The following is a 17758-nucleotide window of genomic DNA, read 5'->3' as shown; positions in this document are numbered from 1 at the left end:
GGCGGGCCGAATCGCGTTTTTCCTCCGCGTCGGAGGCGTCGCTTAGGGTGGGCCTTCGAATCGCCGTTCAGCGATTGGCCGCCTCGCTAATGGGTCGTGGCCAGACGGGCCGTCCATCCCCAGTGCGGTCACTTCCTGTGGAGTTTCCCCATCCCTGGGAGGAGGGAGGAGGGGGAAGAAGATGAGGGGGAGGAGGGCGGTCGTCCGGGGTTAGGTTGAGGGGGGGCGTCGGTCCGTTCTGAGCGGGGGATGACTCACAGCCCATCCCATCTCCCCGACGCCGCCCGCCCGCGCAGTGCTAGCTCCATGGCTTAGCGGAGGAGGCGGCGGTGGCGAGCTGGGGGGAGGGGGGACTCTTATTTTGTTAGGGGGACCGGGCCGAGGCCCGACTGGCCTGGCAGGGCTCGCCCGGGGCCGGGCGTCATGTCTCATGCGGCCGAACCAGCTCGGGATGGCGTAGAGGCCAGCGCGGAGGGCCCTCGAGCCGTGTTCGTGCTGTTGGAGGAGCGCAGGCCGACCGACTCGGCTCAGCTGCTCAGGTGCGGGGCCGCCTGGGGCCGGGAGTGCAGACTGGGGCTCCCAGGGGCCTGATCGCGGGGGCCCCGGACTGGGATTGGAGGTCCTCGGCCTAGCCTTGGAGGACGTCGGGGTGCCCGTCTTGGGGGGCACCTAAGGAATCCAGCAGTGGCCTGCTTGGATTGTGGCTTTATTAAAGGAGTCTTGGGAGTGCATTAAGCGGGGTCTGGGTCAGGTTTGGGGAGCCCTTGACTGCGTCTAGAGGGGCCTATTCTGGAGTATCCAGAAACTGGTATAAGATAGCTGAACTTGGCAGACAGGGTCTCTGATTAGAGGCTGAATTCGGGGATTTTCAATCGGACATGAGGGGAATGAATTTGAGGGGACACTGTCAGGTGAGGCACTGGTTTTAAGGGAATCCTAGAATCTTTTTCCCTCAGTGTGGGAGAAGGGGTCCTGAGGGACAGAAGTGCTGTCTTGGGAGCTTGGTGCTTCTCAGTGACTGGTTGCTGTGTTTGGGGATAACATGAATCTGGAGGGATTCGGAGGTATCTCAGATATGCTGCCTGGGACCAGCCTTGTGAGTGCGTGTGAATGAACAAGAGAAGCAACATTCAGCAAGACTTGACCAGAATAATCCTTTCCCCCCTGCCCGCCTACCCAGCTGGGGCAGATCCCAAGGATAGTGGAAAAGCCCTCTTCCCACATCTGTTAAGGGCCTGAATGGGAGACAGACAGCCAGGCAGAGGGTGATGATGTTACCTCTTAGCTCGGAGAAGGCCTCAGACCTTGTTTGGGAACCCAGAGGAGGCTCTTGTTCATGCTGCTACTCGCTCTAGCCTCTCAGCCCTTCCCACTCCCTAGCCCCACACCCCTTTTCTTTTTATCTTCTTTTTGATCTCTGAGCTCCTGGGGGTAATCTTGAATCTGTCCATAGAGCTGGAATGAGTACAGATTGCACCATCCCTGCCTGGGTGGATCCCCTCTGGCCTCTTCTCATCCTTACTTTCATCAGTGGGCTTTGGAGCCCCAGCCCTCCCTGCTCACCCCAGTGCCCATCTCTTCCAACTTCTGTGCAATGGGTGTGTGAGCCCTGGCGGCGTGGGTGGGGGGGGGGGGGGGTCTTTGCCTCTTTTGTGCCTGGGATTGTGCTGAGCTCAGTGGCTCGCCCGAGCTTCCTCTTCCCAACTTCCTGGGTGGTTTTAGGGCTCCATCTGAGGGTGAGGAGAGGAAGGAAGACAGATCCTTGGGGAGGGGAGAGGATTCTTGTCAAGTGAAGTCACCAGCAATCTCTCAGCATTCTAAATGTTTAGCTAAATTGAAGGATGCATATTCATCCACGTGTGTGTTAACTGTCCCTTGCTCTCTGGGGCTGAGCAGAGCCTTTCTGTATATCGATTCACCATCTTCTAATTCCTCTGTAACAACCTAGATCATCGCAGTAGTGGACATAGTTAAAGGGAGGGGTGTATATGGCTTCTTATTTTGTGCGCCAGTGGGTGTTAGTGTTGGGGGTGTGTGTGTGTTTTGATCTATCCAAAAAAACAGGAGAAGGCTGGGCAGGCTCCTCCGGTAAGAAAAGAATGCTTGTATAAAGTGGATCAACCACCCAAATTCTCCCTCTTGTAAATCCAGTCTGTGGGAGCGAGGGGAGCCTTTGATATTTCTATTTTATATTTAGGCATGTGTTGGCATCCCATGAACTCTGGCTGGGGCTGGGAGAAACTCATTTGTGAAATGGTAGATCTTTACGTCAAGTGAATTATTCCCAGTTCTCTTTGTGATGCATTCAGTTTGTGTTACGAGGGACTGTTATGCTGAGGGATGCCTCTACTTGCTGTGTGTGTGTGTGTGTGTGTGTGTGTGTGTGTGTGTGTGTGTGTGTGTGTGTGTGTGTGTGTGTGCGTGCGTACACATATACCTGGGCTCACATTCAGCTGTAAAGAAAATAGGGGTTGTCCGGGCGCAGTGGCTCACACCTGTAATCCCAGCACTTTGGGAGGCAGAGGCAAGCGGCTCATGAGGTCAGGAGATCGAGACCATCCTGGCCAACATGGTGAAACCCCATCTCTACTAAAAATACAAAAATTAGCCGGACGTGGTGGTGTGTGCCTGTAATCCCAGCTACTCGGGAGGCTGAGGCGTGAGAATCGCTTGAACCCAGGAGGCAGAGGTTGCAGTGAGCCGAGATCTAGACTCTGTCTCAGAAAAAAAAAAAAAGTAGGGGGGTATGGGGGCTGGGAGAACTCTGAATAGGAAGTCAGGAATCCTTCTATAAAGTGAATTGTTATTCCTAAATTCTGTTTTTCTCAAACCCAGGTTGTTACAGTGTGGGGGTTGGGATGCAGGTGTTCTTATTATTCTGACTCCTAAGGGACTATGAGTAACACAGTGGGGAAGGGAAAGGGGGATGGGGGAAGGAGGTGGGAATTCATGGTGGTGTGGTACCCAGCAAGGTGGCCAAATATGAGGGGCTTGTGCCCTCCTGTTCGTTCTCCCCCTCTCTGTCTCTCTCTTTCTCCATCTCAGGGGAGGGCTGGGGAATAAAGTCCTTCGTTCAATCACTGACCACCACTCCACCTCCCCCTCAGCCTGAACTCTTTGCTTCCGGAATCCGGGATTGTTGCTGACATAGAATTAGAAAACGTCCTTGATCCTGACAGCTTCTACGAGCTCAAAAGCCAACCCTTACCCCTTCGCTCAAGGTATGTATGACTTGTCTATCTGATTCCCCTCCCAATTCCTCAGCCCTCCTCTCCCCTCTTGATGGGCAGAGGCCCTCAGTACCAGCCCAACCCATTCTTTCACCAGCCTGCGTTTTCTAGGTGGTAAAATTAGGGGCCAGAAAGAGCATGTCACACAGGAAAGTAGGTGGCCAAGCTAGGATTCCAGTATCTCTGTCAAGACCTCCTCTGCCTGCCCCCAGCCCACCTGCACACCCATTCATATGCAAGTGTTCCAGCCGGCCTGGAGTGCTCAGAGATAGGGCGTGGCCTGCTTAAACTCCTGTCCCCGGGTGGGCGGGGACATGCCTCTAGCCCCAACTCAGTCCCTTCCCACACTACCAACTCACCCACCCTCAGCCTTTGAGGAGCCCCTGCTGGTCTCTTCTTTCCCCAAGCTTGGAAGTCTAAATGTGCTGAGTCATCGGCCCGGGCTCTGAGAGAGGGGAGGGGAGGTGGAAGAGGGGCAGGAAGAGAGTATTGTGAAATCTCCGAGGTTTTCAAGACTGACTAGCTCCTGGGACCAGAGGCCCAGGCAGGGGAGGAAGAGGAACCTGGGGCTTCTCCTATCACCTGACACCCACCCCCAGGAGCTCAGAGAGCTTCTCTAGCCTCACATTGGGCTTAGGAGCCCTCTGTATCCACATTCTGCTGCCACAGCCTCAATTCTGCTTCTTCTGCTCTCCTGTAAATAGGACAAACCCCCCCTTGCAGAGCTGAACAATAGCATCTCCACTTAATATGTCAACAGGCTCAAATCTAGGCTTCACCATAAGGACCAAAGGCTAAAACTCCCCCACCAGACTGACCTCCAGTGTGTCCCCCATCAGACTGTGACCCCTGAGAGCCACCACCAAGCCTGGTTCCTGTGTCTCTGCTTCTACATTGTGGCCTCGGAAGGCAGAGAACAGGCCTGGTTCCTGTGTCTACTCCATCACGCTAAGACCCTTTAGGCTTGGGATGAGACTTTTAGCTTACCTAAAATATGGCCCCATATTTCCCATTCCACAGCCTCCCAATATCACTGCAGGCCACACCAGCCACCCCAGCTACACTCTCTGCATCGTCTTCTGCAGGGGGCTCCAGGACCCCTGCCATGTCGTCATCTTCTTCATCGAGGGTCTTGCTGCGGCAGCAGCTAATGCGGGCCCAGGCACAGGAGCAGGAGAGGCGTGAGCGTCGGGAACAGGCCGCCGCGGCTCCCTTCCCCAGTCCTGCACCTGCCTCTCCTGCCATCTCTGTGGTTGGCGTCTCTGCTGGGGGCCACACATTGGGCCGTCCACCCCCTGCTCAGGTGCCCAGGGAGGTGCTCAAGGTAAGGTGAGATCCAGAGGCCCTGGGAGGGGGCTCCTGGTGACTGAGGAGTGATCCTAGGAGCTAGGGATGGCCTCGATGCGCTGGCGATTTGGGGGCAAGGTCTTAGGGACTCTAAGGAAGGTCCCTGGTACTGTTTAAATGATCTGTGTTCGTGTCTCATGTGTTTTGGGTTTCTGAGATGATCTTGTGAAATTGCGAGGAGTTCTTGGGGGCCATGAGGATGTCTTGGTGGACCATGGAGGCTCATGAGTGCCCCAAGTGGGCCCTGGCTTTGTAGGAAGAGCTTCATGTGTGTAGGATACATTAGTTCTTTGGCCATTAGGGGGTCTTGGGAAGCATTGTATGGTTCCCAGGTCTATTAGGTGGTGTCAGAGACTAGGTGGGGAATCTTGGGGACTGTGACAGGGTTTTCCAGAAACTACGAGGGATCCTGTCAGTCATGGGTGGATCTTGGCAGCTGTGAAGGATTTCTGAGAAAGAGAGTTTGGGTCCTGGGGGAGACTCGCCAATATTTTTGGGGTGTTCTCAGATTCTGGGCCCAGCTTGTCTGCCTGAGTCTAGGCACCAGTGAGTTAGGAGGGTCAGGCTGGGGCTCAGAATTCACCCCTTTGAGTCCTGTTCTGCCTTGTCCCCTCCCTTTCCTTGTCTACCTTATTTCACAGGTGCAGACCCACCTGGAGAACCCAACACGCTACCACCTGCAGCAGGCGCGCCGGCAGCAGGTTAAACAGTACCTGTCTACCACACTCGGGCCCAAGCTGGCTTCCCAGGCCCTCACCCCACCGCCGGGGCCCGCAAGTGCCCAGCCACTGCCTGCCCCCGAGGCTGCCCACACTACCGGCCCCACAGGCAGTGCACCCAACAGCCCCATGGCGCTGCTTACCATCGGGTCCAGCTCAGAGAAGGAGGTAAGAGGCTACAGCCAAACCTCCCCCCACATTCCCCTCCCAAATTCTTCTAAACCTGTATAATATTTACTTCTTCCCCTAGATTGATGATGTCATTGATGAGATCATCAGCCTGGAGTCCAGTTACAATGATGAAATGCTCAGCTATCTGCCCGGAGGCACCACAGGACTGCAGCTCCCCAGCACGGTGAGGCCCTGAGATCGGAGGTTGGTCTGAAAATTAGGGCATTTCTGTATCACCAAGACCATACTCAGGCTGGCTGTGTGTATATGAGACCCTTGCCTTGATTATGGTAAGATAGAGAGGGAGGCCTTATGACGAGAACAGGGTATATCAATGCCCTTGGACCTTGTTGGACTGTGTTGAGAGGTGGACCATGTAGACTGTGAGAGATACAGGTGGGGAGTTCACTGAGACAGTAGGGCATATCAGGCATATCAAGGTGCTTGGGCTTTGCTGTGAGAAGTACCAAGAGATGATAATCTTTTTTTTTTTTTTTTTGAGACGGAGTCTCGCTCTGTCACCCAGGCTGGAGTGCAGTGGCGCGATCTCGGCTCACTGCAACCTCTGCCTCCCAGGTCCAAGCGATTCTCCTACCTCAGCCTCCTGAGTAGCTAGGATTATAGGCACGTGCCACCACACCCAGCTAATTTTTGTATTTTTAGTAGAGACGGGGTTTCATCATGTTGGTCAGGCGGGTCTTGAACTCCTGACTTCGTGATCTGCCCACCTCAGCCTCCCAAAGTACTGGGATTACAGGTGTGAGCCACCGTGCCCGGCCCAGATGAGAATCTTATAGCAACTTGAATGTACCAAGGGATTCAGGTCATTGGGACGTATACACCAGACCATGTAATGATTGGAGCATTTTGTTTTATTTTATTTTTACCTTTTTTTTCTTTTAAGACAGAGTCTCACTCTGTCGCCCTGGCTGGAGTGCAGCGGTGCAATCTCGGCTCACTGCAACCTCTGCCTGCTGGGTTCAAGCGATTTTCGTGCCTCAGCCTCTCACGTAGCTGGGATTACAGGTGTACGCTACTACGCTTGGCTAATTTTTGTATTTTTAGTAGAGACCGGGTTTCACCCTGTGAGCCAGGCTGGTCTTGAACTCCTGACTTCAAGTGATCCACCTGCCTTGGCCTCCCAAAGTGTTGGAATTACAGGTGTGAGCCACCACGCCCGGCCTTGAAGCATAACAAAAGTCTTCAAACTTGCTGTGGGTTATAACAAGTAGTTGGATCTCGTAGTGATTGGAACATACCAAGTGAACTGTGCCAGGAGGCAGAGTCCTTCTAGTCAGTAGATAAAACTTTCTAGAGCAAGGAATATACCATTGTAACATTCTGGTTTTGAACACTCCAAGAGTCTCGTAACTTGCTTTATTATATTTATTTATTTATTTTTTGAGACAAAGTCTTGCTCTGTCACCCAGGCTGGAGCGCAATGGTGCTATCTCGGCTCACTGGAACCTCCGCCTACCAAGTTCAAGCGATTCTCTTGCCTCAGCCTCCTGAGTAACTGGGACTACAGGCGCGTGCCCCCATGCCCGGCTAATTTTTGTATTTTTAGTAGAGACAGGGTTTCACCGTGTTACCCAGGATGGTCTCAATCTCCTGACTTTGTGATCTGCCTGCCTCAGCCTCCCAAAGTGCTGGAATTACAGGCATGAGCCACCATGCCTGGCCTAACTTGCTTTATTTATTTATTTATTTAATTTTTTTTTTTTTAAGATGGAGTTTCGCTCTCCTTGTCCAGGCTGGAATGCAATGGTGCGATATCTGCTCATTGCACCCTCTGTCTCCTGGGTTCAAGCCTCCTGGGTTCTCCTGCCTCAGCATCCCAAGTAGCCGAGATTACAGGTGCCCACCAGCACACCTGGCTAATTTTTGTATTTTAGTAGAGACGGGGTTTCACTATGTTGGTCAGGCTGGTCTCGAACTCCTGACCTCAGGTGATCCTGAGCCTCAGCCTCCCAAAGTTCTCGGATTACAGGCTTGAGCCACTGCGCCCGGCCTATTTATTTATTTTTGAGACAGGGTCTTGCTCATGTCACCCAGGCTGGAGTGCAGTGGTGTAATCCTGGCTCACTGCAGCCTCCACCTTCTGGGCTCAAGTGATCCTCCCACCTCAGCCTCCCAAGTAGCTGGGACCATAGGCTTGTGTCACCATGCCTGGCTAATTTTTTGTATTTTTAGTAGAGACAGGGTCTCACTGTGTTGCCCAGGCTGGTCTCGAACTCCTGAGCTCAAGCCATGCACCCACCTCAGCCTCCCAAAGTGCTGGGATTACAGACATAGCCACCATGCCTGGTCTCATAACTTGCTTTAGAGCATACCAAGTGGCTGTAGTTTTGCTTTTTTCCAACTTATCAATAGGATGGAAGCATGTATAAAAATGGGACTAATTTATCAGAACTTTTTATTGATTTGGACACAGCTAGAGATTGGGACCTTATATCCACCAGATTGGAAGTGGGTTCAAGAGATTAAAGCTCAGCCAGGTGTGGTGGCTCACACCTGTAATCCCAGCACTTTGGGAGGCCGAGGCAGGCAGATCACAAGGTCAGGAGATCGACACCATCCTGGCTAACACAGTGAAACCCCGTCTCTACTAAAAATACGAAAAAATTAGCCGGGCGTGGTGGCGAGTGCCTGTAGTCCCAGCTACTTGGGAGGCTGAGGCAGGAGAATGGCGTGAACCTGGGAGGCAGAGCTTGCAGTGAGCCGAGATTGCGCCACTGCCCTCCAGCCTGGGTGACAGAATGATACTCCGTCTCAAAAAAAAAAAAAAAAAAAGAGATTAAAACTCATGAAGAAGTGGGATTTGGATATACTTTATTTGTATGTATTTATTTATTTATTTATTTTGAGATGGAGTCTCGCTCTGTTGCCCAGGCTGGAGTGCAGTGGCGTGACCTCGGCTCACTGCAACCTCCACCTCCTGGGTTCAAGCAACTCTCCTGTTTCAGCCTCTCAAGTAGCTGGGACTACAAGTGCAGGCCCCCACGCTCGGCTAATTTTTTTTGTTGTTTTGTATTTTTAGTAGAGATGGAGTTTCACCATGTTGGCCAGGCTGGTCACGAACTCCTGACCTGAAGTGATCCGCCCACCTCGGCCTCCCAAAGTGCTGGGATTACAGGCGTGAGCCACTGCACCTGGCCCTGGGTATACTTCAGATTGGCATGCTCCTCTGGAGTATATCCAGAAAAATGTGAAGGAGAGGAAAAAAAAAAAAAAACTAGGCTGACATAAAGCAGTGCTAATTGAATAGTTGGATAAGAATCTCCTGAGAGAACAGAATGTGCAGGAAGATACTGGAGTCAGGACCTTGGTCCACAGCAACAGGAGACCCTGATGTGGAAGATGGTACAACTTGATCAGAGTGGAAGATGGTACAACTTGATCAGAGTGAAAGACTGGAGATTAGGTTGGAATTCTCCAGAAGGCCAGATTTTGGATAGAATGTTATCATGACAATTTACCAAGGTCGGAGAAGATTGGGTTGGAGTGTTCCAAGAATGCTGGATTGGAATGTTGTGCTGGGAGGAGCTAACGGACTGGAATGTCCCATCAGAGCCCACAAAGACCTGAGAAGGGTGGTTTTCCAGCATTTCTTCTCAGAGCCAGCCCCGGGGTTTGGGAGAGGGGCTTTAGAGGTCACTGAGGGATATGAGGGACTGGAGGAAGCGATAAGCAGGCCAGGCAGGCTCCAGTCTCCCAGCGAAGCAAGGTAGGTCCGGTTTGCTCTGTCCTCCCTGTTTGGTCGCCATGTGAATTTGCCTTGAAGGAGAAGCAAGGGTTCTGGTGCTGAGTCAGCCAGTCCTTGCATTAGAGGGTGCCCCATCTTTGGGATATGTGGAAGCTCAGGAACCTGGTTCTGAGGAGGAGCCAAGCCTGGGGTTTGTTCCCAACTGGTGGTTCTCTGCCCTCTCTGCCCCCAGCTACCTGTGTCAGGGAATCTGCTTGATGTGTACAGTAGTCAAGGCGTGGCCACACCAGCCATCACTGTCAGCAACTCCTGCCCAGCTGAGCTGCCCAACATCAAACGGGAGATCTCTGGTAGGTGATAGGGTCTTGGCCCCATGGCCCTACACTTTACCCCAGGTGAGCCCTGTGCCTACCAGGTCTAGAGATGGGCCTGATTCTGAGGGGAATGGTTTGGACATATGGAAATGGGGGCTGTTTGTCCCCTTTCCCCATATGGCTTGTGGTCTTGCTTTCACCCCACTTCTCACTTCCTCTCATCTTGGATTTAACAACCAGCCTATCACCATGGTTTAAAATAGTAAAAAGAAGGCACTTTTTAAAAAAGGCATTTCCCCTGCTTTTGGCTACCAAACCCTACCTTAGCATCTGCGTGTGTTTCTTGCCTTCCTGTGCCCAGAGGCCCTGATCACTCTACTCTTTTCCAGAGACCGAGGCAAAGGCCCTTTTGAAGGAACGGCAGAAGAAAGACAATCACAACCTAAGTAAGCCAGAGAGCGTGTGCATTGCCCGGGTGCTCTGCAGGCCTGCCTCACCCCAAGTCCTGGGCCCCCATGGGGAACTCCTTCCCTGCAACAGCCTCCCAACTCCCTACTTTCTGTCTCTTCCATTTTTGGCTAATTGACAACTCTTTCTCCCACTCTTTCTTCCTCTCCTCCCCTCTCCAAAGTTGAGCGTCGCAGGCGATTCAACATTAACGACAGGATCAAGGAACTGGGCACTCTCATCCCTAAGTCCAGTGACCCGTGAGTCTGGGCTGGGACCCTCAGGCCAGCGGGAGGTGGGGCAGGCGTCCCATGCTACTAAAATTGTGCCTTGGTGGGCTCACCAGGCAGTCTCGGCCCAGGCATTTCTCCTCTGTCTGGTTCTTTCTCAGCCTGAGCAGGGTTGCAGACCCTCACTGTGTCAGCACCTAAAATGTTAGGCACATAATGTTATGGTCTGTGTGCCCCATCTGGTCCCTGTAGGATATATGCACCTACTTTTCTGTTCACTTAGTACTTCCTTTTTTTTTTTCTTTTTTTTGAGATGGAGTCTCACGCTGTCACCCAGGCTGGAGTGCAGTGGTGCAATGGTACTTCCTTTATTTACTCAAGATTTATTTATTGGCCGGGTGTGGTGGCTCATGCCTGTAATCCCAGCACTTTGGGAGGCCAAGGCAGGTGGATCACCTAAGGTCAGGAGTTTCAGACTAGCCTGGCCAACATGATGAAACCCCGTCTCTACTCAAAAATACAAAAATTAGCTGGGTGCAGTGGCTCACACCTGTAATCCTGGCACTTTGGGAGGCCAAGGTAGGCAGATCACGAGGTCAGGAGTTGAAGGCCAACATGGTGAAACCCTGCCTCCACTAAAAATACAAAAAATTTAGCTGGGCGTGGTGGCACGCACCTGTAATCCCTGCTACTCGGGATGCTGAGGCAGGAGAATCACTTGAACCCGGGAGGCGGAGGTTGCAGTGAGCCAATATGGTGCCACTGCACTCCAGCCTGGGTGACAGAGCAAGACTTTGTCTCAAAAAAAAAAAAAAAAAAGATGGCCGGGCGCAGTGGCTCACGCCTATAATCCCAGCACTTTGGGAGGCCGAGGCGGGTGGATCACGAGGTCAGGAGATCGAGACCATCCTGGCCAACATGGTGAAACCCCATTTCTATTAAAAACACAAAAATTAGCGGGGCGTGGTGGTGGGCACCTGTAATCCCAGCACTTGGGGAGGCTGAGACGGGTGGATCACCTGAGGTCAGGAGTTTGAGACCAGCCTGGCCAACATGGTGAAACCCCATCTCTACAAAAAATACAAAAAAAATTAGCCAGGCATGGTGGCGTAGGCCTGTAATCTCAGCTACTCAGAAGGCTGAGGCAGGAGAATCGCTTGAACCCAAGAAGTGGAGGTTGTAGTGAGCCGAGATTGTGCCACTGCACTCCAGCCTGGGTGACAGAGCGAGACTCCATCCCCCACCCCCCCCCCCAAAAAAAAAGGAAAAGAGAAAGATTTATTTATTGAGCCTCTGGTTTGTGCCAGGTACCATATTAGGCCCTAAAGATACCAGAGGGAACAAAACAGACCTCATGAAACTGATGTTTTAGTGGGTGCAGGCAAATAGTAAATAAGTAAACATCCATGAGATCCATTATGATGAGTGTTATGAGAAGAATAAAGACTGGAAGGAAAATGGGAGAATGTTGGGGAGGGTTAGTTTGGGGTAAGGAAGGTGAGGACAGGGCAGGCCCCAACTGACAAGGAAACGTTTGAATAAAGAGCCTAAGGAGGCAAGGCGGGGAGCCGCATGGGTGTCTGGGGGTAAGAGTATTCAAGGCAGAGGGCACGGCTGGGATTGATGCCCTGAGATGGGAATGGTTTTCCATATTCTAGGAGCACTGAGAGACCAATGTGGCTGTAGTGAGATCAATCGGAGGGACATAGGGAAGAGAGGAATCCTAAGGGGTCAGGTCAGAGACGGCTTCCAGCATTTGGAGTGTGATGGGGCACCATTGTAAGATTCTAGGCGGGAAGTTTTCCTCTGGGTACTCCATACCTTTGAAAGACCCCAGCCTCAAGTTCTAAGCATGTGGTGGGAGGCTCCCACCTGGTGCAATCCCCGCCTCAGCTCCTGAGAAACCCCTCATGTGGCATTTCCTGCTTGCCTCCCACTTGGGCCCCACAGGGAGATGCGCTGGAACAAGGGCACCATCCTGAAGGCCTCTGTGGATTATATCCGCAAGCTGCAGAAGGAGCAGCAGCGCTCCAAAGACCTGGAGAGCCGGCAGCGATCCCTGGAGCAGGCCAACCGCAGCCTGCAGCTCCGAATTCAGGTTTGAAAAGAGGAGATGGTGGTGGGGGAAGAGGGGGAGAGCTTCCTGCAGGTGGAGGCAGAGAGAGAGCAGGCCAGGGTTTCCCTTCCTGGCATACTTGGGGGATCCCCGGACTTCCCAGCTCACACGATGATGATAGTGATAATGATAAATAATAATCATAATATTAAGAAGGATAATAATATTGCTAACGTACATAGCATTTATCTTGTGCTCTGTACTGTGACAAGAGCTTTATGTCCACTAACTTATTCAATCCTCAGAATTCTATGAGATAGGGGCCATTATTTTATTTATTTATTTATTTATTTTTGAGATGGAGTTTCGCTCTTGTTGCCCAGGCTGGAGTGCAATGGCGCAATCTCGGCTCACCGCAACCTCCGCCTCCTGGGTTCAAGCAATTCTCCTGTCTCAGCCTCCTGAGTAGCTAGGATTATAGGCATGCACCATCACACCCAGCTAATTTTTGTATTTTTAATAGAGACGGGGTTTCTCCATGTTGGTCAAGCTGGTCTCGAACTCCCGACCTCAGGTGATCCACCTGCCTCGGCCTCCCAAAGTGATTACAGGCGTGAACCACTGCGCCCAGCCTAGGGGCCATTATTATATACCCACTTTACAGTTTGCGATTCTGAAGCTTCAGAGATGTTAAGCACCTTGCCTAAAGTTTTGCAACTAGTGAGTAGCAGAAGCTGAATTCCAACCCAGGGAACCTACCCTTTTCAAACTTTACACTCCTCTGCCTCTCAGGGACTCTGAACCCTACTTATCCTGCACCCAACCCCTATTTTTTACAGGAACTAGAACTGCAGGCCCAGATCCATGGCCTGCCGGTACCTCCCACTCCAGGGCTGCTCTCCCTGGCCACGACTTCGGCTTCTGACAGCCTCAAGCCAGAGCAGCTGGACATTGAGGAGGAGGGCAGGCCAGGCGCAGCAACGTTCCATGTAGGGGGGGGACCTGCCCAGAATGCTCCCCATCAGCAGCCCCCCGCACCGCCCTCAGATGCCCTTCTGGACCTGCACTTTCCCAGCGACCACCTGGGGGACCTGGGAGACCCCTTCCACCTGGGGCTGGAGGACATTCTGATGGAGGAGGAGGAGGGGGTGGTGGGAGGACTGTCAGGGGGTGCCCTGTCCCCACTGCGGGCTGCCTCCGATCCCTTGCTCTCTTCAGTGTCCCCTGCTGTCTCCAAGGCCAGCAGCCGCCGCAGCAGCTTCAGCATGGAGGAGGAGTCCTGATCAGGCCTCACCCCTCCCCTGGGACTTCCCCACCCAGGAAAGGAGGACCAGTCAGGATGAGGCCCCGCCTTTTCCCCCACCCTCCCATGAGACTGCCCTGCCCAGGTATTCTGGGGGAAGAGGAGATGTGATCAGGCCCCACCCCTGTAATCAGGCAAGGAGGAGGAGTCAGATGAGGCCCTGCACCTTCCCCAAAGGAACCGCCCAGTGCAGGTATTTCAGAAGGAGAAGGCTGGAGAAGGACATGAGATCAGGGCCTGCCCCCTGGGGATCACAGCCTCACCCCTGTCCCCGTGGGACTCATCCTTGCCCAGGTGAGGGAAGGAGACAGGATGAGGTCTCGCCCCTGTCCCCTAGGGACTGTCCTAGCCAGGTCTCCTGGGAAAGGGAGATGTCAGGATGTTGCTCCATCCTTTGTCTTGGAACCACCAGTCTAGTCCATCCTGGCACAGAAGAGGAGTCAAGTAATAGAGGTCCCAGCCCTGGGGGTTTAAGCTCTGCCCCTTCCCCATGAACCCTGCCCTGCTCTGCCCACGCAAGGAACAGAAGCGAGGATGAGACCTGGCCCCTTCCCCTGGGAACTCTCCTGGCCTTCTAGGAATGGAGGAGCCAGGCCCCACCCCTTCCCTATAGGAACAGCCCAGCACAGGCGTTTCAGGTGTGGAAGAATCAGTAGGACCAGGCCACCGCTAGTGCTTGTGGAGATCACAGCCCCACTCTTGTCCCTCAGCAACATCCCATCTAAGCATTCCACACTGCAGGGAGGAGTGGTACTTAAGCTCCCCTACCTTAACCTGGGACCAACCTGACCTGACCTAGGAGGGCTCTGAGCCAACCTTGCTTTTGGGAAAAGGGACAGATTATGAAATTTCATGGATGAATTTTCCAGACCTATATCTGGAGTGAGAGGCCCCCACCCTTGGGCAGAGTCCTGCCTTCTTCCTTGAGGGGCAGTTTGGGAAGGTGATGGGTATTAGTAGGGGACTGAGTTCAGGTTACCAGAACCAGTACCTCAGTATTCTTTTTCAACATGTAGGGCAAGAGGATGAAGGAAGGGGCTATCCTGGGAGCTCCCCAGCCCAGGAAAAACTGGAAGCCTTCCCCCAGCAAGGCAGAGGCTTGGAGGAGGGTTGTAAAACATATTGTACCCCCTCATTTGTTTATCTGATTTTTTTATCGCTCCGCATACTGAGAATCTAGGCCACCCCAACCTCTGTTCCCCACCCAGTTCTTCATTTGGAGGAATCACCCCATTTCAGAGTTATCAAGAGACAGTCCCCCTTCCATTCCCACCCCTCATACCTACACCCAAAGTTGTCAGCTTTGGATTGCTGGGGCCAGGCCCCAGGGAGGGTATACTGAGGGGTCTATAGGTTTGTGATTAAAATAATAAAAGCTAGGCGTGTTTGATGCGCTTTTAACTTTGGCAAAGAGTCTCCTGTCCTTGTTTTTCACTGTGCAGTGAACATAGCCCATGCAGGCCAAGAGGGATAAAAGTCCTTGGGAGAAACAGATTCCAGAAGGATGGATAAAAGAATTTAGAAAGGAAGAGGGCATGGAGGAAGACAATATGCAAACAAAAGACATTAGTACTTTTAAAGACCAATCACCAGGCACAATTTTAACTGCTGCAAGTGTTTCATCTAATTTATTTCTCTAAAGGGATGTTAGTCAGAACATGCTGCTTCTTACTTCCATTTGGTCTTTGAAGAAGCTGAGGAATAGAATTGAACTGTTCTGAAGATATGCAAGCCTGTAAATGGGTGAGGCGGTAAAACAGTAAAGTCAGGTGAGTGAGGGCTCGATTGAAAAATGCCACTGAGGGCAGAGGGGGAAAGAAGCTTTTCTTGCAAATCCACTTTTGAAACTGATAAAGAAGTCTATGAGGATATTTCCTGGCAGACAACAGAGGTATTTAAGATGGTGGAAAGGGCAAAGACAAATATCTGAAAGGCAGAGGAACAGGCAACCAACTGAATTTTGGAACAGATGTTGAGATTTTGGGAGAATTTAAAGGAACACAAGTATCTTGAAGGCTGGGAAAAAGTATTTTCCCGCAATTTCTCAACCAGACACTGACTCCTAGAACAAGCATCAGGCCTGGTCCCTCCATTTCCCCCACCAGACTGTGACATCTGAGGGCTGGAACTGGGCTTGGTCACCGTGACTCCCCTAGACTGTGACCACCATACTTGATATCTCTTTTTTTTTTTTGAGGCAGAGTCTCGCCCTGTCACCCAGGCTGGAGTGCAGTGGCATGATCTTGGCTCACTGCAACGTCTGCCTCCCAGGTTCAGGTAATTATCCTGTCTCAACCTCTCTAGCTGGGATTACAGGCGCCTGCCACCATACCCAGCTAATTTTTTGTGTTTTTAGTAGAGACGGGGTTTCACCATGATGGCCAGGCTGGTTTCGAACTCCTGACCTCAAGTGATCCGCCTGCCTCGGCCTCCCAAAGTGCTGGGATTAGAGATGTGAGCCACCACACCCGACCCTTGCTAGGTCTTTCTAACCTATCACACTGCTACCCCTCCAAGCCTGGTTGCTGAATCTCTGTAACCAGACTGATGGCTCCCTAATAACCTTTATTTTTTCTCCTCAACTTTGCTATACTCTCTTTTTTTTTTTTGAAACGGAGTCTCACCCTGTTACCCAGACTGGAGTGCAGTGGCACGATCTCTGCTAACTGCAACCTCTGCCTCCCAGGTTCAAGCGATTCACGTGCCTCAGCCTCCCAAGTACCTGGGATTACAGACACGCAACCATGCCCAGCTAATTTTTGTATTTTTAGTAGAGACAGGGTCTCACCATGTTGCCCCGGCTAGTCTCAAACTCCTGGCCTCAAGTGATACACCTGCCGTGGCCTCCCAAAGTGGGATTACAAGCGTAAACCACCATACCTGGCACTATACTTTCTTATTTTATTTATTTATTTATTTATTTATTTTGAAACAGGGTTTCCCTCTGTCACCCAGGCTGGGGTGCAACGGCGTGATCTCAGCTCACTGCAACCTCCGCTTCCCGGGTTCAAGCGATTCTCCTGCCTCAGCCTCCTGAGTACCTGGGATTACAGGCATGTGCCACCATGCCTGGCAAATTTTAGGTACTTTTCTTTTTTTTTATATGGAGTCTCACTCTTGCCCAGGCTGGAGTGCAGTGGCACGGTCTCGGCTCACTGCAACCTCCATCTCCCAGGCTCAAGCAATTCTCCTGCCTCAGCCTCCCGAGTAGTTGGGATTACAGGCACCTGCCACTGCGCCTGGCTAATTTTTGTATTTTTATTAGAGACAGGATTTCACCATGTTGGTCAGGCTGGTCTCAAACTCCTGACCTCATGATCTGCCCACTTCGGCCTCCCAAAGTGCTGGAATTACAGGGGTGAGCCACTATGCCCGGCCTTTTTTTTTTTTTTTTTTTTTTTTAAAGACAGAGTCTCGCTCTGTCGTCCAGGCTGAAGCGCAATGGTGCGATCTCGGCTCACTGCAACCTCTGCCTCCCAGGTTCAAGTGATTCTCCTGCCTCAGCCTCACGAGTAGCTGGGATTACAGACACATGCCACTACTGCTCAGCTAATTTTTGTATTTTTAGTAGAGATGGGGTTTCACCATGTTGGCCAGGCTGGTCTTGAACTGACCTCAAATGATCCTCCTGCCTTGGCCTCCCAAATTGCTGGGATTACAGACGTGAGCCACGGCCCCTGGCCCAATTTTTTGTACCTTTAGCAGAGACCGGGTTTCACCATGTTGGTCAGGCTGGTCTCACACTCCTGACCTTAGATGATTCGCCCGCCTTGGCCTCCCAAATTGTTGGGATTACAGCGTGAGCCACTGTGCCTGGCCTCTTCTTTATTTTTTAAACGTAACATGTAATGCTCAGAGGTTTTTTTTGGTGGGGGTGGGGGTACAGGGTCTCCACTCTCACCCAAACTGGAGTGCAGTGGCATGATCTTGGCTCACCACAACCTCCACCTCCCAGGTTCAAGCGATTCTCCTGCCTCAGCCTCCCGAGTAGCTGGGATTACAGACACATGCCACTACTGCCTGGCTAATTTTTGTATTTTTAGTAGAGATGGGTTTTCACCATGTTGGCCAGGCTGGTCTTGAATTCCTGATCTCAAATGATCCAACCGCCTCGGCCTCCCAAAGTGCTGGGATTACAGATGTGAGCCACTGCACCTGGCCTCCCAGAGGTGTGTTTTTTTGTTTTTGTTTGAGGCGAAGTCTCACTCTGTCGCCCAGGCTGGAGTGCAGTGGTG

The 17758-nt window shown here is 52.1% G+C and overlaps 1 protein-coding gene across 3 annotated transcripts; it reads left to right on the top strand.

Annotated features, from left to right (window-relative positions):
- Window positions 1-129: 129 nt before the first annotated feature.
- TFE3 (transcription factor binding to IGHM enhancer 3) lies at window positions 130-14934 on the top strand. 3 transcript variants are annotated; one of them, XM_002831617.6, is made up of 10 exons: window positions 130-539; window positions 3108-3221; window positions 4251-4554; window positions 5219-5464; window positions 5547-5651; window positions 9406-9523; window positions 9877-9933; window positions 10119-10194; window positions 12115-12262; window positions 13060-14934. In XM_002831617.6, the coding sequence occupies exons 1-10, from the start codon at window positions 424-426 to the stop codon at window positions 13501-13503; spliced, it is 1728 nt and encodes a 575-aa protein (XP_002831663.4). In that variant the 5' UTR covers window positions 130-423; the 3' UTR covers window positions 13504-14934. The 3 variants fall into 3 exon arrangements, with proteins under 3 accessions (XP_002831663.4, XP_063577366.1, XP_063577367.1); XM_063721296.1 differs by lacking the exon at window positions 130-539 and adding an exon at window positions 596-1598; XM_063721297.1 differs by lacking the exon at window positions 130-539 and having other exon boundaries at window positions 4316-4554.
- Window positions 14935-17758: the final 2824 nt, after the last annotated feature.

The sequence above is a fragment of the Pongo abelii genome, chromosome X (assembly GCF_028885655.2).
Source record: "Pongo abelii isolate AG06213 chromosome X, NHGRI_mPonAbe1-v2.0_pri, whole genome shotgun sequence".
Lineage (NCBI taxonomy): Eukaryota > Metazoa > Chordata > Mammalia > Primates > Hominidae > Pongo > Pongo abelii.
Note: the sequence above shows the minus strand (reverse complement) of the source record. Positions and strands in the feature narration are given on the sequence as shown.